Source organism: Quercus suber, unplaced genomic scaffold (assembly GCF_002906115.3).
Source record: "Quercus suber isolate HL8 unplaced genomic scaffold, Cork oak 2.0 scaffold_298, whole genome shotgun sequence".
NCBI lineage: Eukaryota > Viridiplantae > Streptophyta > Magnoliopsida > Fagales > Fagaceae > Quercus > Quercus suber.
This window is the reverse complement of record NW_027069754.1, coordinates 84,282-109,148: the sequence shown is the minus strand read 5'-3', so window position 1 is coordinate 109,148 and position 24,867 is coordinate 84,282. Positions and strand designations below refer to the sequence as shown.

General features: G+C 33.9%; 1 protein-coding gene across 1 annotated transcript; it reads right to left on the bottom strand.

Moving 5' to 3' along the window:
- Window positions 1-1,303: 1,303 nt before the first annotated feature.
- Window positions 1,304-19,757, bottom strand: LOC111989218 (uncharacterized). The gene is made up of 11 exons (XM_065782328.1): window positions 19,208-19,757; window positions 17,400-18,620; window positions 16,948-17,275; window positions 15,989-16,250; window positions 15,679-15,895; window positions 15,199-15,566; window positions 14,552-15,055; window positions 13,068-14,265; window positions 12,550-12,903; window positions 12,189-12,426; window positions 1,304-2,352 (listed from the first exon to the last, which is right to left on the bottom strand). The coding sequence occupies exons 1-11, from the start codon at window positions 19,667-19,669 to the stop codon at window positions 1,304-1,306; spliced, it is 6,201 nt and encodes a 2,066-aa protein (XP_065638400.1). The 5' UTR covers window positions 19,670-19,757.
- Window positions 19,758-24,867: the final 5,110 nt, after the last annotated feature.

Sequence of the window (24,867 nt, the reverse complement as noted above, 5' to 3'; positions counted from 1 at the left end):
CAAACAAGGACCTTAGGGTTCAGTGACCAACCTAGTGGGTTTGCTCCATCAGCGTAGGGCCCAGCTTGAGAAAAGGAACAGCCTGACTGAGTGGCAGCCCGGGCCCATAAATCAATAACAGACTCAATCTCTCTATTGACTACTTACTAGGCTAAGAATATCATTGACAGGGTCCAACACCGGAGAGACTTCATTTCTGGGAGAAGTCAGTAATCTTATTGGAGGGCTAGGAGCTGGCTGGACTTTACTGTAAAACACTTACTAATTTTTCAATTACTTTTTAGTTTTATTTGTTAACTATCACAGAGAGAGAGAGGATTCAAACCTTCATTTTAGCAAAGTTCAATTACTTTTTAGTTTTATTTGCTGTGACTACCACCTCCTAAAAGAGAGAGAGGATTTTGTTGTGACTACCCCCTCCCCACACAGAGAGAGAGAGAGAGAGAGAGAGAGAGAGAGAGGATTCGAACCTTAGATGTCATGGACATACTAAAAGGTTTCAACCAGTTGAGCTGCAAGCCTACGAGGATCTTGGCTATTAATCATTGCCTTTAAAGCCTACTTAATTGTGGATTGCGAAAAAAATAACTATTTAGTGCAGTTCAAGTCATAAGAGAGATAAGAGGGAAGATGTATATATCTAATAGATATTATTTTCTTGTTAAAGCAAAGGACTAATCTTGAACTTGAACATTAGCCTAAGGAATCAAGTCTTTGTTTTCAAATGTCAGCTTATTTTCATTGTTAGTTTAAATACAATTTTTTTTTTTATAAAATTATATTTGGGTAAAATCTGTTTCACCTCTCAAGTTTTTATTTTTATTTATTTATAAATAGCTCAATCTATAGAACCAAATTTTGGAAATTGGAATTGTAGGATCCCTTTCGGCCAATAGATTTTTTTTTTTTTTTTTTTTTTTTATACACAACACGGCTTGTCGGATACTTGGGCTTAATCGAGTCAAGGGCCGAGACTACATTATTGGATTATAGCTTTGAATACCAAATTCATGGACTGTGTGTTGCGGGCATAAGCCTAAAAGAAGTATAAGGTATTAGAGGCCCAACTAATTGACGTTTGGCCTATGAGGAGATAAAGTCCGTCATCAATCATCATGTCATTCATGTCCCACAAATCATAATCAGAAAAAGAGAGAGCACATTGTCCTAAAGATAAGATACAAATTCATTTTTTACCCAAAAAAAAAAAAAGATACAAATTCATTATTAGTAAATAACTTTAATATATATTTTGTGAAGAAAAAACAAAGTGAGAAGGATTTCTTTATTAGAATCATCTACATTATACCCCCCCCCCCCCAAACTGCCTCCGCACCCCCAAGTAATTCAAACAGAAATCTCCATAACTTCTATATTCATTAACATCTTGAGTGTCAAGACATCTGAGATACTTGAAAATGCTTAGAATCTTATCTTTCCAAAAATTCCAAAAGTAAAACAGTGTTTCTACAGAAATCTGATTTCTAGAGATCACCTCTTCCGAATGCTTTGTCAGATCAAAAACAAAATAATCCTGCCACACATACTTTGCAGAGTTTGACTGAAGATGAGCATCTAGAATTTTTCGAGCAGAAATTATTTCACCTCCAACACTATTATGTCTATGAGAAGCATTCAAATACCTTTTTGTTATGGACAAGTCATTCTGCTCATTTGATAAAATGTCAGCCTCTGTACAAATAAAAGAATAAAAGTTTGAGTCGTTCTTAGCAAATGACTTGGCTTTTGCCAAAAGCTCCTGCTTCTGTGTAAACTGCTTTAGTGGCCAGCCCTTGCTTCCAGGTGTCCAAACTGAATTGTACAGCACATAGAAGAGCAATAGCATGGACGCTTCTTTGACATTCCCTGCCTTCCCTAGAAGATCAGCTTCACGTAGAATCTCCCCTCTCAGCTTTGCAATGCTGGCAGCCTCTAAGAAGTTTCCCGATTCTTCTTCCAACAATAGAAGCTCACCAAGGCAATCCAAAGATTTCAAAAATGTGCGCATCAAATCTATGGATTGAAAAGCTTTGACAAACTGCATCATGGATTTGCTATCTTTAAGCTCATGATGATGACGAGCACAACTCTCTAGAAATTCATGTTCAATCTTGTCTATTTCTTGTCCTCTTCTAGACACACCAAAATCCTTAGTTGCATTATTTTTCCAATACTGAATGTACTTGAAACCCATGTTGAATAATTTTCCTGTGGTGCAAACTTTCAAACATTCTGAGAAAAAGTTGCCTTTAGCATACACCTCAGCTGCCAGTTCATAACATCCTGCCAGACAAAAGCATTCCCCAGCTCTTTGAAGTTCAGACTCCCCACACTTTTCTAAATAAAGCCTTCCTGCAATAATAAGAAGTTAAAATTAACGGTTAATATATGGGACATACTTTGTACCTAATAAATTTTCAGGGATGACATTGCAACTATTTACATTTGTGGTACAAAAATGAAATTTGGATCAAATTTTAGGAACAAACCACCGGATATTTAATGATGTTTAAATATTTTCACTATTCAATATTTATAATACTTTTTTTGATAAGTAATAAAGATGTATATTCAAGAACACTACCTCACGCTGAGAGACATAAGGCAAAGATAAAAGAATACAGAGAACGAAGAAAAAAATAGAAAGAAAAGATACTAATTACATATGAGAGAGCTAAGGAACATAGGTAGAAAATCACTAGAGGTGAGTCCCTAAACCCTAGACCAGTTAAAAAGGGTGCCACTAAATGAAGCCAATAGCTAGTCGTCGAAACCTTCCAAGTCCTCAAACGTCCTCCAATTTCATTCCCTCCAAAGACACCACATTAAGCACAGCGGAGCTAAATTTCAATTACTAGACAAATGCTTTCCAAACCAATTCCACCAACCAAAGAGAGTATCTGCCACTAATCTTGGTATGACTCATGCAATTCCAAAAGATCTAAATACCAAACTCCACAACCTGTAAGCCTTACCACAATGCAATAGCAAATGATCCACAATCTCCCCATTACAACAACACATAATGCACCAGTCAACAAAGTCCATCCCTCTACCCCTCAAATTGTCACTTGTAAATATCTTATCCCATACAACTGTCCACACAAAAAAAAGAAACACACCGAGGGGCCTTAACCTTCCAAACACTTTTCCAAAAAAAAATAATGGGCAATGGATTTCTTAACTTATTATAAAACGATCAGATATAAAAAATAACCATATGGTGTCTTTTTTATAGGATGAAATAAAGACACACTACTTATGTTTCTACCACATTTAAAGTTTTATAAAACATGGAACAACAAATACAATAACTTGATGACAAAGGAAAATTTTCCAAGTTCTACAAACAAAGTTTCTCTCCAACAGTTGAAAATTTTGGGTGTGCATTTTGAAAATATAATTGTTGAATTTCATGTTTCTTATGTTCTTAACTTACATATCAAATTTCGTTCAAATTAGACGTTATTTACTATTCAATAAATAAACTTATTTTTTATACACAATTTTAGGTTACAAAAACTTGAAATTTTATCATTTTTTTGATAACATAGTAACTGATCTTTGATCTTCTTGAAAATTTACAAGCATGAAGGATATAATAAGAGCATTCAATCCAACGGTTAGATTTTCAAAGTTTACACTCAATATAAAGATATATATAAGGAGTTTGAAGAGTTTCTCTCCAAAGTCCAAACTAGTTTGGAGAGAAATTTTGTTCAAGTTCCATTGAGGCTCTTTTAGGGGGAAAAAAGCAAATAGAGTGATACAAAAATAACATTCTATGGCACAAAGTATTCATCCAACAAAACAAAGATGTCAAACGTGAGAATAAAAAAATCAAGATATTTCCCTTACCTGTAACTTTCTTTTAGCATTTACTCAATTTATAAAAACTCTAGAATCAAACATGGTGTCTAGAAATTTGGTTCTTAATAAAATATTACAAAAACACAAGGGCAATAGAAGTAAAAATACGAAAAAAGATACACAAATATAGAATATTAAAAGATAACTTAAGGCCCAAGGACGAAGAGTTTGTAAAAACAATAGAGCAAAGATGGCAAAGAGAGGGTAAATCGAATAGAGGGTTTTGGTGTGCTGCTGTATATATATAGTAGTAGGTCGGTTTGGTTTAAATATTTCCATGTTGCTAAATAGTAATTGGTTTAAAACTCTTCAGTTTACTGATTAGTAGCCGGTTTAAAACTCTTCTTTTGACATAATAAATAAATTTATAAAAAAATGATGTGTAAAATTGTAGGACCACCAAAACTTATGTGGCAAAATGTTAGAAGGTCAACTAATAGTCAAACTTCTTCGGTTTGTTTTAAAACTCTATATTGTTAAGTAATAGTTGGTTTAAAACTCTTCAGTTTACTAAGTAGTAGTTGGTTTAAAACTCTCTTTTTGACATAATAACAGTTTGGTTTAAAACTCTCCATGTTGCTAAATATCATTTGGTTTAAAACTCTTCAATTTGCTGAGTAATAGTTTGTTTAAAACTCTCATTTTGACAAAATAAAAATTAATAAAAAATGGTGTAAAATTGTGGGACTACTAAAGCTCTGGGATGCACGGACGCGGCGCCAAAGGAGCCTCACCTGTGTCTGATGCTGTGCGACTCATGAGGAACTCTGCTGACCGCGCATCAGTGCCACGTCGGGCCGCGTCTTGCCACGTGTTTTTTTTTTCCTTGACTAGCGCCGAAGCGGCTCGGACTCGGGCCAATTCGTGCTGAATCAGGTTGATTTGCACCGACTCAGGCCATATCGGCCGTATAGGGCAAAACGCCAAAATGGCTGATTCACTGTGCTCTCAGCGGTGTGCTCAGCTTCACTGAAACACTCTCTACCTCTCATCTCTCAGTCCGTCACTCTGTCTCTGCTCTCCGTCTCCCCTAAATCACTCTCTACCTCACTGAATCACTCAGTCACTTCATTCAAACTTCAGCTCTCTCTCACGCATTCTCAACTCAGGTATTGATATAAAGCTTTCAATCTTAGTTTGATTTTTGATTTGTGATTTGTGAACCTGTGAATCTGTGATTTGTGAATCTTAATTTCTTTTCAATCTCAATTTTATTTAGTTTTATTTATGATTTCAATCTTAGTTTTATGATTTCAAGCTAATTTGTGGTTTCAATCTTAGTTTTCTTTAGTTAATAGTTATTACTTATTACTCATTGTGATTTGTGAATCTGTGAACTTGGGTTTGATTTATTATTAATTTATTTAGTTAATAGTTATTATTTGTAGGTTAAATTGAATCTATCGAATTTGCAATGGACAAAGTTACTAGCATAATAACTTCACCTTCATCTAATCAAGAAGTGCCAAATGATGAATCTCCTCTTTGGCAGTATATGACTAAAGTAGAAAAACTAACTGGTGCTACTGTTAAATCAGGTGGAAACACATACTTTAAGTGCAACTATTGTGGTATAGTTTATATGGGATCCTATTCTAGGGTTAAGGCTCATTTGTTAAAAATTTCTGGCAAAGGTATTAAAGCATGCCTTAAGACGACATCGAGCCATAGGCTAGAAATGCAGCGAATGCATAATCAAGTTGAGAATGATAAGTTAGAGACAAAATGGAGAAGTCAAATTCCTTTACCCCCACCTCCCTTAGGCCGTGGGCCTGCTATACCTATTTCCCCATTTCAGAGACAGGAAGGGAGTGATAGTACAAATCCGGTTGATGGTAAGAGGAGGAAGGTGACTATGAATTCTCCTTTAGAGAAAGCATTCTAAAATAATGCTAGACATGATTTGGATAGCAGAATTGCTAGGATGTTTTACACCGGTGGGCTTCCGTTTAACTTTGCAAAGATCCCATATTATCATAGTTCCTATGCATATGCTGCTACCCATAGCATTCTAGGTTATCTTCCTCCTGGATACAATGCCTTGAGAACAATACTTTTGCAAAAAGAAATGGCTCATGTTGAAAGACTTTTGAAACCAATTAAGGACTCTTGGCTTGAAAATGGTGTAAGTATAATTTTTGATGGATGGTCAAATCCATAAAGGAGGCCTCTTATTAATAGTATGGCTGTATCAGATGGGGGTCCAGTGTTTATAAAGGCAATTGATGGGTCAAGTGAGTTCAAAGATAAACATTATATTGTTGGGGTGTTGAAGGATGCTATATAAGAGATTGGACATGAAAAAGTTGTCCAAGTCATCACTGATAATGCTAGTGTGCTAAAGTCTACTGGAGCTCTTATTGAAGGTGAGAATCCTAAAATATTTTGGACACCCTGTGTTGTCCACACTCTCAATCTAGCTTTGAAGAATATTTGTGCAGTAAAAAACACTGAAAAGAATGAAGTTACATATGAGGAATATAGTTGGATTACACGTATTGCTGATGATGCATCCTTCATACGTGTTTTTATCTCAATGAGGTTGGCAATGTTTAATGAATTTTGTCCATTAAAACTGCTCCAAGTTGCTGATACTAGATTTGCTTCAATGTTGAAAATGTTGAAGTTGATAAAAAGATGCCTTCAAGCCATGGCTATTAGTGAGAATGCAGCCTTTACACTTGATGAGCTAGAGTTGGAGGCCATGGTTATCGGGAATGCTAACATTAGTGCTACTACTAGTGAAAGTGAAGTTCGAAGTGAAGCTATTGATCTTGAGGATGATGATGTTGGTGTTTGATTGTCTTGTTGATAATCTTTTATTTTGTTTTATTTTCAAACTTGTGAGTTGTATTATAATTTCCGAACATCATGGAATGTTTTAGTTTCAATCTTGTGGGTTGTATTTAATTTATGAACATCATGTTTTAGTTATTATCTACTATTGTTCTTAAATTTGGTATATGTTTATATAATGTGAAAAAGTATGCTTAGCAATATATTAAAAATATAAATAATAATATTTTTAATAATTTTTTAATCGCCGAGTCCCGCCACACCTGCACCCACCTTTTTCAAAAATTGCCAAGTCCCGCACCCATACCCAAGCCTCGAAACGCACCTGTGCTTCATAGCTAAAGCTTATGTGGTAAAATATTAAAAGGTTAACTAATAGTCAAACGTCTTCTGCTACTGTATATTATTAGTCGCTAATCCGTGCATAGCATGGAAAAACTACTTAAAGATATTTTTAAAAAATAGTACTAATATTTTCCAAAGAAATTTTCCCCTCTATCTCTCACTGAGTAATGGTCTTATCCCTTAATGTTTAAATGTTATCAAATTTATAATTTTCTTCATTTTTTTTTATTTATCTTTGCAAATGTATATTAATACAAAAACATAATTCTTAAAACATTCCATTGTAAAAAAACTACTATTCTAATGTTGCAATTTGGGTTGTTTTGATGAAAGTTCTAATGTACTAAAAATACCAATTATTGATGGTCTAGTATGCCTAAATGCACATGAAACAAAAAACAAAAACAAAAAACAAAAACAAAAACAAAAAAAGTAAGAAGAAGATGACCAGTGGAAACTAAACAAGAGGCACAAATCATGAAGTTGACTTAAACTAATGCATAAGTGAGACATTTTGTCAAATACAATGGTGTACATTGCAAGGAGTTAATTTCATATTGAAGACCATTTCAGAATTACCACTATATACATACACTAAACTAATTGTTTTGTACAATGCTAAAGATACTAGAAATTTTATAAGATAACATTTTGTAAATTGATACAATAATAATTGTGATTGATAAATAGAAATATCATAATAAATAATATAAACAAATATCAAATTTTTTTTTTAAATGACTAGTGACATTTAGGTGGTGAAATTTGTTGTATGTTTAGCACATTTATATTTTTTTTTTACTCTTAACTATTCCACCAACATTTTTTTAACCTTCTTTTATTCTCATCCACCTACTAATTGAAAGGCCACAGTTGCAATAAGAGATGCCACCACATCAATGCACTTCACTTCCTACCGAGCCAATCAGTATTTTGATGCTTCACTACTGGCCTCTTTGAACTCTCTTTCTTGGTTAGTGTTGAGGTTAGAGATTTAGCTATCTGAGGAATTTTTGTCGGAGCCCATTCATGCACAATCGGATGTATAAGAAATTCTTCAATTTCCATATCCCTCAAATCCAGCGGCGGCGCCACCTTAAGGCCAGGGTGGTCCCAAGACCACCTTCACCTGATTTTTATTTTTTATATGTATATATATATATATAATAATTTAAAATTTTTTATTTGTCTACCCTTCAAAAAAATTTTGGGAACACCTTAGTTTTTTTTTTATGCCAATAAAATTAAATTTTGCTCTGTAATTTGTTCTATATTCAGTGGATGAATGATTGTTTGGTTGTGTACATTAAAAGAGATTTAGCTATGTAGCATTGATAATGAAACTATCATGCAACGATTTCAAAATATGAAAACTCGTAAAAAACAATTGTAAATTTTACGTATTTGCATGTTTTTTTTTTTATTGTTGTTGTCAATATATGAATTTCTCTTTTTATTAGATTGAATAATTTATGCTTCTTAAGGAATACCTTAAGAAAAATTTCTAAAGCCGCCACTGCTCAAATCCCTGAGACTCTATATCAAAATGTCTAATGCAGTAGAGCCAGTGCAACCAAAATTGAAAAAACTAAGAAATAAAGAGAAGCGGTCACACAGAGAGAAACAAATCAAAACTAGAGAAGAAACGAAGAAATAGAAGACGGAAGAGAACCCAAAGAAAATGAAGAAAAAGAAGCAACGCAAAGTAGAGAAAACACAAAGAATAAGAAGAGGAGATCGAGATAGGAGAGACAGCCTATACTTCTTCCAATAGATCAGGTTTGAGGAAAAGAGGAGAGATTATATTGCACCCAAGAGAAGTTGGGACATAAAGTGACATACGGAGAGGGCTTTTGGCTTTGAACAGAGACAATGAGATCTGAGAGTCAAAGAAGAGAGGAAGAAAAAGTATCGGGAACATCAGCTGAAAATAAGAATTAGTCAGTAAAAGAAAAAAAAAAGGGACTATAAGCATTAAAAAATAACAAAAATTAGATGATGTGTAAAATCTTTCAAAGCTTAAGTGGCATAATATAAGACTGTCAATAAAAAGTCAAAGATTTCGGTTATATAGTATTTATAGATTATAGATAAATATATAGATATACATCGGAATATTTAAGCTGCCAATGGTTTAGAGACCAAACCATTGAGAGAATAAGAAAATTGGAAAGATTTGGTACAATAGGTCTATTCAGGAGGTCAAATGAGTTGGATAGTTACATCTTTTTTCCAGAAAAACTAAAAAGAACAAAGAAAGAAAATTTTCTAATAAACTTCTTGAAATCCGGCCAAATAGGTTGACAACACACATCACCGTTTGTGTTAAGTGGTAGTACCTGAGGGGATTGTCTAGTTTTATATTAGTGTATTGAAGGAGAAAAAGGGAAACTCTAAGGAACCACACTAAGATTTCCTAAGCAATCATAATTTCAAAGAAACAGGCAATTACAACTAAATACTTTAACAAAGCTAGAAAGATCTAATTAAACCCAATGCCTATGTTAACTTTGACAAATTATGTAAAAGTATTTATATAGACTGCTCCTAATCTTTTTCCAACAAAGATTAGGATTTGAATTTGATGCAAATAGATCCACTATGTAGAATTGAAGTTTTTACAAATAGAATAACCCTATTCTAGGGGTGTCCATGGGTCGGTCCGAGTCGGGTTTGTGCCCAACCCGCAACCAACCCGACCAAATCGAGTGGAGGAATTTTAGACCCACCGCTGACCGACGAGGGAGTTAGATCGAAGTGGTCAAATTCACGTCAGATAGCAATCGGTTAGGTCAAAACCGTCAACGGCAGAGAAGATGGCCAAAACAATGTATCAAGCGAAATCTCGCCAAATCCGGCAAAGATCTCACCAGATCTGGAGAGATCTCGCTAGATCCGATAAGATTTCCACCAGATCTGGCTGAGATCTCACTAGATTTGGTGAGATCTCCCCAAATCCAACATAAATCTTAGAGGATCTGAAATATTTTGACCAAAAACTTGCCAAAAAGAGCTTGGATTGCCGGATTTTGATAAGTTTCATGGTCGGGTCGGTTGAGGCAGGTTTTAGAGGAGAGAACAATTGGAGTCGGTTTTTAGGGTCGATTGCAGGTGGGTCAGTTCTGGTCAGTTTCGGCGGATGGGTTGGGTCTAGTGGGTGGTTTTAGTTTCTAAGTACTTAGAAACTAATGTATTAGAACTCTAATTTATATTGTTGGCAAATCATAATTAAAACAAGTTGTTAGTCTTGTTTTAGACTTGCTCAAAGTATATCTTTTATGTAAAGTTAGAATCGAGTTAACTGCAGAATTGAGTGTGCAATTTTGACTGACTCGATCAATCGAAAATTAGACTCGATTGATCGAAAGTCGTGTAAATTGTTTTTTTTTTTTTTTTTGCAGAATTTCCAACTCAACCTTAAGTTCATATAATGTGTAGGTTTTTATGTTTTGCCCTAGGTATAAAAGGAAAACCCTAGCCATGTTTTAGGGGTTGCTCTATTTGCTGTGTGTGAATCTCTTGTGAAATCTGAGAGGTGATTGCCTTCACACATACTTAGGATTATCAAGAAGGAGATTTCATTGATAGCTTGATAATCATTCAGTTGCTACACTAAAGAGCTTAAAGATACGCAAACAAGAATGCTTCTACTTGTTGGAGAATCCAAGAAAGGAGTCCGTGATCTCGGAGCTTGTACGTAGTCGTGTCAGTAAATTTTCTACTGGTGGGTAGCAATAGGATGTTAGTGGTCTAAGTCGCTATTGTAAAACTTCGATTTTTTCATAGTGGATTCAGGTTTACCTTGAGGATAGCTAGATTAAATCCTCCCCAAGTTTTTTACTGGTTTGGTTTTCCTAGGTGATCATATCTTTGTCTTCTTTATATTCCGCACTTTGCATTGATATGATTATATGATTGTGTTAACCTAGATCTGGAATTTGGATTAAGTAATAACTTGGCTTGTTAACTAGGTTAATCCGATTGTGTTTTAAAGGGTCTAAAAACAAACAGGTGGGTGGACACCCCTACCCTATTCCATGTTGTTGTCTCCAATAGTACTTACTAATGTGACCATATACAGCTTCAAATCCACGAAATCTAATACAAGCGAACTCTATTGAATGTGAACACCCGCTCACAACTTCAAGTACCCACTTGAAGATTCACTCCAATAACTCTTTATTAACCAGATTCAACAACTTCACCTTGATCACCAAATCTTTGAAAACATGAACAATGATCCTTAGTTGATGCTTTAAGAGAACTTGGAAATCTCCTATAGTTTGTTTATACCACACGGCTCTCCAAAAGTCTTGAAAGCAAGCCCTAGAATTGCTTTTTTATTTTTATTTTTTTACCTTGGATTGAAAACCATGATACCCTAGCTTCATGAGGGTTGATTGAAATATACTTGGAATCTGTTTCGCACGAATCTCAATAGATTGAGATTAGTGATTTTTGATCAAGCACATATCAAGATTCCATAAACTTGTGAACTTCTTCAATCTTGGTCTTGTCTCGAATTTGAAATGGACTTCAAACACACAAAATACTCACTAAGACTCTTAAAAATTGATTACATTTGATCATGTTTTGCCAACCTCGTCATGTGGACTCAACAGTTTTGGTTTCAAACAAAGCTTCAAATAGTTTTGGTCTTTTAAGTATTCTCTTACAGGAACTTCTTCCGAATTACGTCAATGTGGAGTACCTTTCCCCTCTTAAATATTTTCCTCAACTTATTCAAGAAGGGGTCATTCCAATGTTGGTCCCATCTAAGTGAGGTTTAGAGAAGGATAACTTGAACAGTGTCCTACCTATCAATTTTTTTATAATGTGTCTGCTCTCAAACCTTGACTATGCACTAGCACTTGGACTTGCACTTGGCAAGATGAGACTTAGACATTGCACTAGAAAACAAACCCTCTCCCTCTAAACAATAAAAAATAAAAATAATTAAAAAACCAGGGAAAACACCACTATCTAACGTAGAATTATCTTCTCCAACTTTTATTACATTAAAACTCAAAATATTAACTTTCAATTTTCAAACATTAAATTTCTAGATGATGTTATTTTCCATAATAATGATATAGTTGCGACACTAGAACAATAACAAAATAAACATAAAAGATGCTAGGTTATATTAGACCAAAGTCAGAGAATCCAATGCATACCTGCTCTTTCATACTCCCCCAAATCAGAAAAACATTGTGCAGCAGAATCAGCTTTGCCTATAGTTTCAAATATTTCAGCAGCTTGCCTAAGCATAACATTTGCCTTTTCAAGATTTGAACCGCGCATATGGTCAGCATTTTCTCTAAGGCCAGCAGCCTTGGACCTTCTTTGCCAATAAATATCACCAGCTCTTTCAAAGCACATGGTTGCAAATTCAAACTTATGCTCTAAATACAACTGCAAAAAAACAGATATAAGAATTGGACATCCACAGTAATGGTTTCACCAAAAAAGAGAGAGAGAGAGAGAGAGAGAGAAGCTACAATAGATCCTTCAAATAGGATCATAATCAATAGTAACCTTAATGCCGCGGGACTTCCACTCCTCTGAACTGCTAGTAACCTGCATTGCCTGAGCAAGTGAATCATCCAGTTGTCTGACTTGGACAAGACATTTTTTCTTCCAATAGTCAAACATTGGTTTGCAGAAGTCCTCTGAATTCTCAGAAATCCACAACCTCTGCCTGGTACGAGTGATAGCCACATAAAGTTGCTTCAGTTCGGAGCACAACACATCATGTTTAGCCTCATTGAAACGTGGGGCAGAGATGGGTAAAGTTGGATCGAGCAAATCTTGCTCTTCCATATATTTATATATCACCCTCCATTGATCTTTCAGAGGTGACGAGCCAAAAAAGTTGTACAACAATACATCCTACACAATGAAATTATGAGTCATAAATGGGCCAAAAAATATGACCCAATAAATTACTGATAATGTTAATGAATTTCGATTTGAACAAATGAAGTGATAATATTTTAACATATAAATAAATTGTAAAGTAATAAAACAAACGAGTAAACATGCATTTTATGCACCTGAAATTCAAGGCCCTTGCACTCCACAATAGTTAGAACAAGAGCTTGGTTCCCAACGTGATTGGTAATTTCCTTCCGAACAAAATCATCTCGTACCAATATTACCTGCTCTGCACCGAAGCCAACAATACTTCCTCTAGCATTTCCACTACTGCCAAAAATAGTTATGATAGCATTTTCTTTGTTCTCTGATTCAAGCAGAATAGGAGCTTCACCATATATAAGACTAGTCTCAGGCTGCAAAACATCAGTAGATAGAGGAAAGTAATGATAAATAGGTTCAATCACGCTCTGTGATAGCTTAAGAACTCCATCATGAGTACGGAAGTTCTGGCTCAAATGGAAGATCTCTGAGATTATTCCTTTCTCTTTTTTTCCATCTTGTCCACTGCTTTTTGATTCCAGCACAAACTTATTGTAGAATAGAGATCTTATATCTTGGAATCTAAAGTCAATTCCCTTCGCAATCGTCTGAGCAGTATCACCAGAGAAAACAAAACCCTCTTCAACATTTTTACAAATATATTTGAATAAAGCAATTTGGCTTAATGTAAGATCCTGCACCTCATCCACATATACAAAATCCATTTCATCGCCCTCATATCTTTCAACTCTTAATCGACGATGAAGATCAATTACAAGATCAGAAAAATCAAACTCACCATTTTCATTCTTCATTTTTTCATAATTTTGAAAGATTTCATATATTATCTCTCTCTTCCGTCTACATAGACGGGAAACCCGGCCCTCTGATAGTAGAACATAGTCCTCACGACTGAGTTTACCATCACCTGCCTCTACAGCTTCCAGGCCACCTTTTATATGGGAAATAATCTCTGTGAAAACTCTAGAAGAGTCGAGCTTCTTAGTTAGCTGGGTATTGAAACGGGGCCAGTATGATGTACTAAACCTTTCATAATTAACTTCTTTCATCCTTATAAAGCTCTGTAAGGAAACTGAACTACCACTTATTGGACCATTAGAAAGTTTCCTTGCTTCATGGAATCTTTCAAAGTATGAATTACCCACAGTTCCATCAAGCATTATCAGAAATTTGTGAAATGTTATGACAAGAGGATATGACAGGGGAGGAATATCAAAAAAAGAATCTGGGATGTCCTTAAATTGAGAGGCATTGTCAAAATCATCCATATCAATTGAACTACTTCCTTTTGAAGAATTACCACCACAGGAAAAGCTGAATGTGGAAAAAAAAAATTGTTACAATAGGCTTTTCATTTTATATTAACCAACATTATTGCCTAGAAAGAAAAGTACATATCACATTTACAAAATGAAACAACCAATCCACGTCAAGGACAAAAAGAAATATCAAACATATGTCATGTTTCCAATTTCTCAAAAACCTGAAGAAACTGAAGTATATACTAAGTTCAATTGTTTCTAGTCAGAAATCAAGCAAACTAATTCATAAAGAAGCAAAGTAAATTCACGAAAACCGTTTAATTAGATAATCTACACACCTTTTCAAATGAGAAACATGTTGTTTTACAGCATAACACAGTTTAGGACTCACTGTCACAAATAGTTGGTGCAATACATTTTCCTTCATCCCAGCAGCGGACTCCTCAACCTCCTTTTCCTCATACAATAACTCCCTTGCCATATGGTGCAGTTTTTCTTTCTGAAATAACTTCATAGTCAAAACAGTAGTTTTCCCAGTACCTGATCGCCCTAGTACAAATGTACTTCTAGGAAAAAGGATTATCTCTAGCTCTTGGTCAGATACTTCAAATGGTAGATCCAATTCACCACCATCATGGTTAGAAAGCAAGTGGGTCACTACGCCTGATGATAAGGAGTAGAATTTCATCAGCGTAAGACTCTCACTCACTCTAGCATTCTCAACATAACTTCTGCCATCAGCAGCACAACCACTTAGATCACTCCCATTTTCATTGTCATCAAGATTCTTAATCCGGACGATTTCAAAAGATATTGACCAACTCTTTGGAATTTCCAAATCCCTAGAAACAAAGCAAGGGGAAAAAGTTTCAAAATATAAAAAAGAAATCCTAGTAAATTTAAAATATCAAACTAAGGCATCATCCAAGTTTCAAAATTGGAAACATTATTATGGATCTACAAGAATGCAAAAAAATATACATACCCCTGAAGACATTTCTCTTGGCAGCGATTAATAAAGTCATCTGTATATTTTCCGAACATACTATCAAGACGTTTCACTAATTTTGGAATATCCTCTATAGGTGCTATATACCAGATCTTTAAAACTTGAAAGTACCTCAATTCCTTTGCAATGTCACTCCATTCCTTTACTATGTCATTTGCACAAACAATATAAAGACCTTCAACCCTAAATTGTTTTAAGATCTGTGAAGAACTTTCACAAACTACACTCAACCTTTTGGGTCTCCAGCCACTGGAAATTTTCAGTAGAAGGTTTATAACTGACTTCTTTGTTCGGACAGACTTCAGTTTTTGAAATGATTTCAGAAAGTTATCACTAAAAAGAACCTGTGGAGATTGCGAAAAGGAAATAAAGGAAACTATAATAAGTACATAAGCAAATTAAGAAAGAGTATTAAGAATATATAATGAAAAATATAGATATGAGGGTGCCAAATACCTTCCACCTAGCACTTTTAAAAAGTATGCTATCACGATTAAGCAAATCATCAAACTGTTCAAATTCTTTCTTCACGTCTAATATTGCTTTAGCCAAATCCTTGTCCTCATCAGCATAAAAGAAACATTGACGATTCTTAGCATCATGGACCAAGGTTTCCCAAACAGATCCACCATTCACTAGTGTTCTGTCATTTCCCAATATCCATAGACAATGCCTGAAAGGCATTACAAGGCCAATTGTTATTTACAATACTTGTTAAAAAGGAAGCAAAGACAAACTTTTTGAAAGAACTTACATAAAATATTACCTAGCCCTTGTAAGAGCAACATTAGTTCTCTGTAGATTCGATGTGAACCCAATCGATGCATGAGTGTTAGATCTTACTGTCGATATTATAATTAGGTCCTCTTCCCCACCTTGGAACCCATCTACTGACTTGACCTTCACTGTAAACCCATCAAGAGCCTCAAACTTCCGTCCAAGTCTTTCTTGAATTGCTACTACTTGAGCAGCATAAGGAGATATTACACCAATGTGGTAATTCTGTTTGAAGCCAGTGCCAATCCATGCTAAATTAAAAACAAAAGCCAAAAGAGGGAAAGAATAAATCAATATAAAAATAAATAAAACAAACTTTAAGAACTTGTTTCTGTATCAGAGGTGATTCCATCATAATAGGTTGAGGTAAAGACATACAAGTAACGGAGACAAACATATGACTATTCTGAATGACAAAAATGTGTACTTTACAGTCTTTTAAAAGATTTAATACGCTGACTTTCGAATTCCTTGAGACTCCATAATGTTCCAATCCTAACACATGCTGAATTAACTTACTCTTGGGTAAAGATGTACATCATCTGCAAGGATCAAAATGTATCTTGCTTGACAAGCAACAAGACACATACATTATAAGATTTCTCAATAGATTTTCCTACCTTTGCAATTGTATCATTTCTTACAGAATAACAAAGTTCATTTGTAAAAACTCATCAACTTCCTCCAATTTGTATTTTCTAGGGAATTAGAGATCAATCAAATCAGTTTATACTGGCATCAAACGAATGACTTGAAGGTGGCAAAAAGTCAAGAATAAGATCATAGAGTAGAAAGAATGAAGTGCAATTGAACAAATAGCCCATCAGCAAAGACAACGGCAATTGTGAAAATAAGCCCATCAGCAACATAAAGCCTGATTGAACTTATTCTTCAAATTAAAGACAATCTCGAGGTTGGCATAGAATATGAGACTTCAAGAGGAGTTACCTTTGTATAAATTCTGCAGTATTTTCATCACAATAGAAACCTCAACCATGTTTCTCCAACTACGCTCAGAATCATCCTTCTCTTCCCTACCATCTATTACACTAATGAAAGAATAGGGACCAAACATTGGCCCTGGAAGATACTGTTTTTCATTGCTTTTTCTTTTAACATTTGGAGCATCTAAAATCTGGTTGTCATAAAAATTTGCATTTGGGAAAAAACTTATAGATGGATGCATTCGGTACTGTATACTGAGAAGATGCTTTGTGCAACCCAATGAGCTCAACCTCTCAAATAAACTTCTCCCAAAACCAACTTCCTCAGAAATCTACAAAAGAAAATTAAAATATTTTGAAAGAAAATTAAAAAAAAAAAAAAAAATACAAAGCAAACCAATTCACATGTAAACAAAGGTACGAATGTGTCACAAAAACCAAACAGCATTTACATACATTGCTTGTAATCATTGCTGGTAATTGGCGCTCATCACCAACAAGAATAGCATGCCTTAATTCCGGAAGTTGCAGGGGAATGGTCGATTCACACTCCTTTAATTGAGCAGCTTCATCAATAACCAGAATGTTCAGTGGGTTCATTTCCACAGAGTGCAGCCTATAAGAACTTGAAGCAGTGCAAAAAATTAAGGAAGCTGCTTTGAAACAAAAATCCATTATTGACCATTTGTTCATAGAGCTCGGAAGATCAAGTTCATTAAATGAACCCTGAAGTTTTTTCAAAAGAGAAAGGCATTCTTTTCTCCTTATATTCAGCTGGAATGGTATATCCATAAATGGCTCAGAAATATCTTGACCTACTTCTGAGTGTGAAAAAAGCTCCTCCAGTGCTTCAGATTCCACATTATCTTTAAACAACAAGGTTTTAAAAGACTCAAGTAGGTCAATAAGAGAAAAAATGTTTTGGACATTGTGCTCGAGAATGTATTTCTTGGGTAAATGTGTACAAAAGACTAGAAGACAATTTTTAAGTGGTGATGAAGTAGTAACAAATCCTTTTCTCAGAAAATCAAGAAATGACTTGCACTTCCCCTCACCACCATCAGTTTCAGCCTCACTTTCTTTCTCTTTAATTTCTTCTTCATTGTTTTGTTCTCTCTCTTTGATCAGTTCATTGTCCAAGAAGATGTGAAATTTAGAAACACAATCTTCAAGAAGATCAATCATTGAAGTAAAACAATGCCTCCAACCAGTCAGAGGTCCCAAGCACTCAGTAAGCTTTTGGACCCGATGATCCAAATATATAATTTCCATGTCCAAACCAACATTGAGCCGCTTCTTATTCCCAAATAAGAGAATATCTCCATATGAGCGCAACAAAGCATCAATTCCAATGTCCGTTTCGAAGGATTCTTTCACCAGCTTTAGGACATGCGAGGCCACTTCTTTAATTGCAACATTTGTTGGGGCACAAGTAAGAGTCCTATATCCCATTCTTAGAAGAGTGAAAAGCAGGGTGCCAGTGGTTTTTGTTTTGCCAGTACCAGGCGGACCCCATATAAGTTCCACAGACAACTTGTGGCTGCAATGTATCTTACGTAGACAAGCAAGAACTGCGTTGTTTTGGGATTCATTCAGTTTTGAAGTAATACTCGTTGCCAATTTCTCATCCCAGCTGCCATCACTCTGTGCAGAACAGAGATCACAGTCTTCCTCATTCTGTTGTTCAACATGAGAAAATGAAAATAATTAAAGAAAGTCTTAGCAACAAATGACGGCAAAACAAGTAAAATTTTAGAAAAACCAAAACAATTTTCCCTCATTGCAATTGACTTACAGATTAATTAACGAAATGCATGTGCATGATATTTCATTAGCAAAATTTGGTGCGGGAGGGACAGAGAGGGCTAATAAACTCAAACCATATTATCACAACAGTTTAAAGGCACAACTGTTGTAAATTGGGGGGGGTGGGGGCGGGTGGTGAATACTAATACCAGCTTCTAAAAGAGAAAAGTAGGAACTTCCATTGGTATGATAAGTAAATAAGCACTGTTGCTTAAGGATCAACTAAGAGAACATCTTTAGAGTAATGCACAAAAAAATTATCTTCCTCTTAATTCTTCCAAAGTAAAATGTTTTGTCAAATAATAATTAAAACAACATCAGTATACTATAATCCATGCTAAGTATTCTGTTGTTTCCACATGAATCATATGTCAATCATAATGGGACAATTCCATTTTGCAACTGAATCTAATGCTCAGTAGTATTAAATCTTCAACATTCATACCCAAATTGCTTACCAAAGAACTAGTGCACAAGACTTTCTTAATGATATTCTGATTTTTACGCATGTGCAGTGCATTCCACATTCTCTTGTTAGGGATTGTATTTGTCAAGAAAACCACAAACAATGATTTCTTCCCACCGTCAACATCAATATCTTTCAATGCCTTGACTTTAAAGCTAGTAGATGTATCATTATCCTCTCGAATATCATCATCATCAATATCATCCTCTAGGATTTTAGTGACCATTAGAAAAGCCCAAGACCTTCCTATTCTTTGTAAATCAGAAACATGCTCAGGTTTAGCATCTGCTAAAATTAAAATATCTCCAGGCAACGTTTTGTAAGGCTCCTTGCTACGATCACTGCATTGGTTACTCCAGTTATCAACCTGAACATCGTACAAATTTTCTCCGTATGGCTTAGATTCATCAAGTGCAATTACTTCAGCAAAAGGTGCTGTTGATATAATCTCCATACTTGAATAGAGTTGTGCATGAGTTTCTTCCAATAAAGGGTAAAAATATGAACCAAAATACTGGCCAACTGATTCGAAGGACTGCGGAATTTTTTTTACCTATAAAGAATGAAACAAGGTGTTAACTCAAAATAGAGTACCAAAGAAATTCAATGGAGGTTTATACGCTTAAATATATAAGCTGCTAAGCTCACTTGTATTCTCGATAAAATATCTAATGAAAAATGCTAGATTCAATTTATAATAAGCATTCAAAATAAAGGACAGTTTACTATTAATAGCAATTTTACAAGAAACTGACTTTCTTGTAGTACATTCAATACTTCTTTCCCCAGGAAAATGATAAGAACAAGTATATAGTTTTGTCTTCGTAATCTATAATTTCTTTTAATTTAAAAAACATCGTCTGCTAGAAGAATAAAGTAACGGCTTAGGCTTTTACTCTACCAGCAGAGTGTGCAACAAATAGACATGTAAAATTCTACACTTTATTAGGGTAAAAGAGACCAACAAGTTTGGAGGATAGAATCTCTTAGAGGAAACTTTGTATTAGATTCTCAATTGAATATACACTTGACTATAGTTTGGGAAAAAATAGAAAAGGGAAACAACCCTTTTTGTTTTGAAAAAAAAGCCATGGGTCCTAAGGGAGATTCGATGAAAATTCCGATCCCCACTCTCACAGAGAAATACAAAGCTTATAAATTGGATATAAATGACATTACCTAATAGTGTCCTAAATTATATGTTCTTCAATGATAACTTACAAATTTATTTTAAAATAACATAACTATGCTATTCATTTGGAATATAGTAAAAGAAATAATATAATATAAAGCCATCAATTATTCATTCAAATCTATAATATACTTGTATGTAATTCAATTTAACCTTTTTTTCCTTTTAAATTTTTATGCTAAACTTTTAAAACATTAACACGAATGAAACATTTAAATATTCCATGTAGAATACATTATATATCATATTGTATATTTTGTCCAAAAAAAAAAAAAAAAAAAAAAAAAAAAGTGAAAACATTTTTTACAACAATCGAATTGGCAAGCTTATATTAACTCTTATTTGGGTCTATCATTAACATTATTTTTTTAATTATCACCGATAATCTTGCACAACAACCCGTGTCAAATCTTTTTGAGTCTTTTATTTTTAATATCTTTTGAGCCTTTCATTTTTATTATCTTTCAAGCCTTTTTTTTTTTTTTTTTTGGACAAAATCTTTCGAGCCTTTCTTACTATCATTTCTAATACCTTTAATGTGAGATTTAATTAATAGTTAGGAAAGTCTTCGTATTCAGTCTTGATTACATGTCGCAACACTAGGTTAACCTAAAAGTTCAAAGCTTTTTATGTTCTAGGTACAGGGTTCCAATCATGTACGTGATCAATCTCTCTCACTTTTATGTTATCATTACGTACAGTTTAGGACTCTACATTACTCACCTAGCTAGCTAATACTAGCTACCATTAAATTAGAAACACGGATCAACAATAACAAAAAATCCGGCCAAAGCTTTGGGGTTAGTTATGGTCCTTCGTAAACTAAGTACATGTATTCTTTTTTATTATTCTATCTTATATAAAATTATAATTATTATTAAAATTAAAGAAATGCTAACGAATGTTCTTAGAATACTGGTTAATAATCTATTTAAATAAAATTTTTATGGAAAATGAAAAAAATAATAATGAATATTTTGGCAGCTTTTTTCATTTCCCATAAAAGTGATATAAAATTTTTTTTAAAATGAATGATTAACTAGTACCCTAAAGGTACTCGTTTGCATTCTCCTTAAAATTATTATTTATTAAGTTATATAAGATTTTTTTAAAAAAAAAATTCATGTTAATTTTAATTTATTGTCTAAGACCGTACCACACATTAAGAAAGTTAAAATAGAAACCCAAACGAGGACTTTTATTTTATTTTATTTTTTAAAATCGCACTGCAACTTGTCAAACAGTTTATAAAACTGCATCTCATTGGATGTAATGCCTTGCAATTTTTTTCCACCAATGATTACTATTTCGTAGTGATAGAGTCAGGGATTTGTCCTTTGGGGACAGAATAAAAAAATATGAATAATTAGTATTCATGTGTACTGTAAAAAAGCGTATTTATTAAGCTTGAAAATTTTTTAAAATTATTGGGCACTAAAAAAGTACAAAAATAAATAATAATAATTAAAGGTAAGTATCTTTATTTAATTACAATCTATAGTACAAAATCTTACTACACAACTTGCAAAAAATTATATACTTTTTAAAAATATATTTTTTATTTATAAATATATAAATTTTTAATTGAGATTTAGAGCATTATAAGCCTAGTTACTTTGCCTTTTCATATGTATAATATTTTTTTAATTTATACATAAGTAATATATTTTTAATGAATTACATAAGATTTTTACAATTTTGAGGGGACCGACCCTGATGTAAGGTCTTTTAAATACCGCTTATTACTGAAAACTAAAAACACTATAACAAAATAATTTTTAAATGTGTAAATAGTACCGTAGGACCCAAGTTAGAAATTATATTTGCTGAAAGAGATATTTGTGGGTCCTGTGAACAGTGCACGGGACCCACCCAAGGAAACGTAGACGCAGATAGCAATGCAAACGCGTTGCTATCCCAACCCACTCGTAGTTTCGCCAATCCATACTCTCTTGGATATAATAATCATTTTAAGATCACTCCTAAGCACATTAAAAAATACAAAATCCTACTTAGGTGTAACAACCACACCCTAATAACATTTTTTATTAATTCTTTTTTGCTTGACAAGGCTCTAGAAACTTGGACTATATAGGTAAGTCTTTTGAAAGATAAGCAAAGGAGATTATAAAATTACACAAATGCTGAAAATGGCAAACTCGACCCCATTATAGAAAGATGAGAATGTCCAAAGAAATTGTTTTCAAATGGGCCTCCTTTCTCTATCTCTCTCAACAAATTCAATGCGTTCTTCATTCTGATTTGTTACCACTGATTTTCATATAGCTAGTGCTTTCTATGAGTACCCCTAATACATATTAAAAATTGCTAGAGATCTTAGAAGGGCCGAGATAGAATTTGAATGATGATGATAATAATGACAATGACATATAATTATATATATATAATTAATTTAAAAGATCACCTCAGAGTAGATTGAATTAGAAGAAACACAATCGTGTAATAAAAAATTATGTTAGGAAATGGTACTATAATCGATTTGAACAGTCTAAAGTATAATTAAGAAAGTCTGTCGGTACATACAATAAGTGAATTCAGCCTAGAAGATTCTTTAATTAATAATTAGGTATAGATAAAACTAATGGAAAAGCATGCCCATTCGTGGTATTTGGGTAGCCTCAGAAGAGAGAACAATAAACATTAAAGAATAAATTAAGAGCATCATCACAAGTAGTTCATACTTTCAAAGAAACCTCAAAAGTGTCACCATTAAATAACTAGCCACAATATTAGACGTAATTAAACATCTATAGTCTATTGACTCATTGATTCTAAATAGATATCTCATAACCAGAATCTAAATGTATCGAAATATACACCATCTCTCTCATAGTGTGTGAATTATATAGTTGCATAAAATCACACACTATTAGAGGAAAAAATCATATATCCAATAAATAAATCTAATTGTCTGAAGTTAAAGAAAACCCTCAAAATTTCAGGAAAAAAAACTAAGTTGGTACTAAATGAGAGTTACTAAAGCCTAACTCAGATTTATACGAACACACTAATAACTATCCCTAAAATTTTCAACAAAATAGACACCAGCAATTTCATTCCATAGAAAATTGCACCTTTGCATCGATTTATCTTCTTTTTTCTTTTATTTTTTTTGCTAAAAAAAAAAAAAAAAAAAGGAAAGAAATGAGAGTCTCTAATGTGAACTCATCCACCAACGCCATATGATAATAAGGACAATATCACGTATACCACTAGAGTCTTAATAAGACTATCGTTGTGAGCACGCACTACACATTCTTTAAAGTGTCATTGTTCCAACCACTCAACTCCTGTCAAATGACTCAAAAATCATCTGAAGTATCATGTAAAGTGATATGAGTACTCTAATTACCACACCACACCTCCCACGCTGGTCCTTTCATCGATTTATCACTACCATCCATTTGCAATAAGATATGCCTACAACTCTTCGTCAGTTACCTGTAACTTCGAAAAAAATATCTAGCACAAAAGCCATTCTTAGTGATGTTAGGTATTGCATTTGGTCACATCATGACATGGTATGTTGCTACGTACATGCCTACAAATTTGCTTGATGGTGATTTTCTTCCGTCTGGGTCGTTGCTATCGATACGGTCGATCATGTTCACGTGGAGAGCATTCTCAAAAAAAAGCCATTCACGTGGAAAAAACAGAGAAAGGTAGAGACTACGATTGATGATAGGTCTATATTTGTATGGTTTTGGCTCTGCTAAAACTTTTCTTGATAGGAAGGTACAAGAAGACTCTAAAAGGACAATTGACTGGTTCAAGCATTCCACACCTTCCAATTACTTTGCAAAATATAATAAAATGGATAACTTTTACTTTCACCTCCATATGGCTTTACAAAATTACTGTGCTGTATTCATATCTTGTTTCGAAGTAGACACTCTCAAGGCACTAAAAATACTATTAAGGTTTTCAAATTACCGGACCCTTGAGTTCAAAAGGTTGTGTTCCCCCTCACAGAGAGCGATAAAATATTTTTGAAATTTTTATTTAAATTTACAAAATAAAAAATTAACTGGAAAACTGAACCTAGAGTAGTGGCGGGTTTGTAAAGAATTAAGCTGAAATAATACAATTTCTTGGGAGCAATTTGATGCATATCTTATTGTTTTTTAGTTTGATGTCATAGGATGCCTATCCTTAACCATTTGCCATGTAGAGTGTAGAAAATACGATTGGATATGGGTGCTGAAGTGGGTTGATAATAGGGATATGGTGGCTTTTGTTGAACAATTATTCTCTTTTTCCTCAAAATTAAACAAAGTTTCACTCGTCTAGTAATATAATAAATACATCGAACGAGAACCCTACGAACCACATCCCTAAACTTTGTGGATATGAGTTAGTACTCTAGTAGGCCCTCAATATTGAAGAGAAAGAGACCTTTGGAAGAGCCAAATCTCTGGATCTTCTAAGATTTGATTTCA

Coding starts and splice junctions, on each gene's coding strand:
- LOC111989218 (XM_065782328.1), bottom strand. CDS start 19,669: ATGGAGATTATATCAACAGCACCTTTTGCTGAAGTAATTGCACTTGAT. Junction 12,427..12,549: donor GGAAGTCCCGCGGCATTAAG/GTTACTATTGAT, acceptor GTTTTTTTGCAG/TTGTATTTAGAGCATAAGTT. Junction 2,353..12,188: donor GGGGGAGTATGAAAGAGCAG/GTATGCATTGGA, acceptor TTATTATTGCAG/GAAGGCTTTATTTAGAAAAG.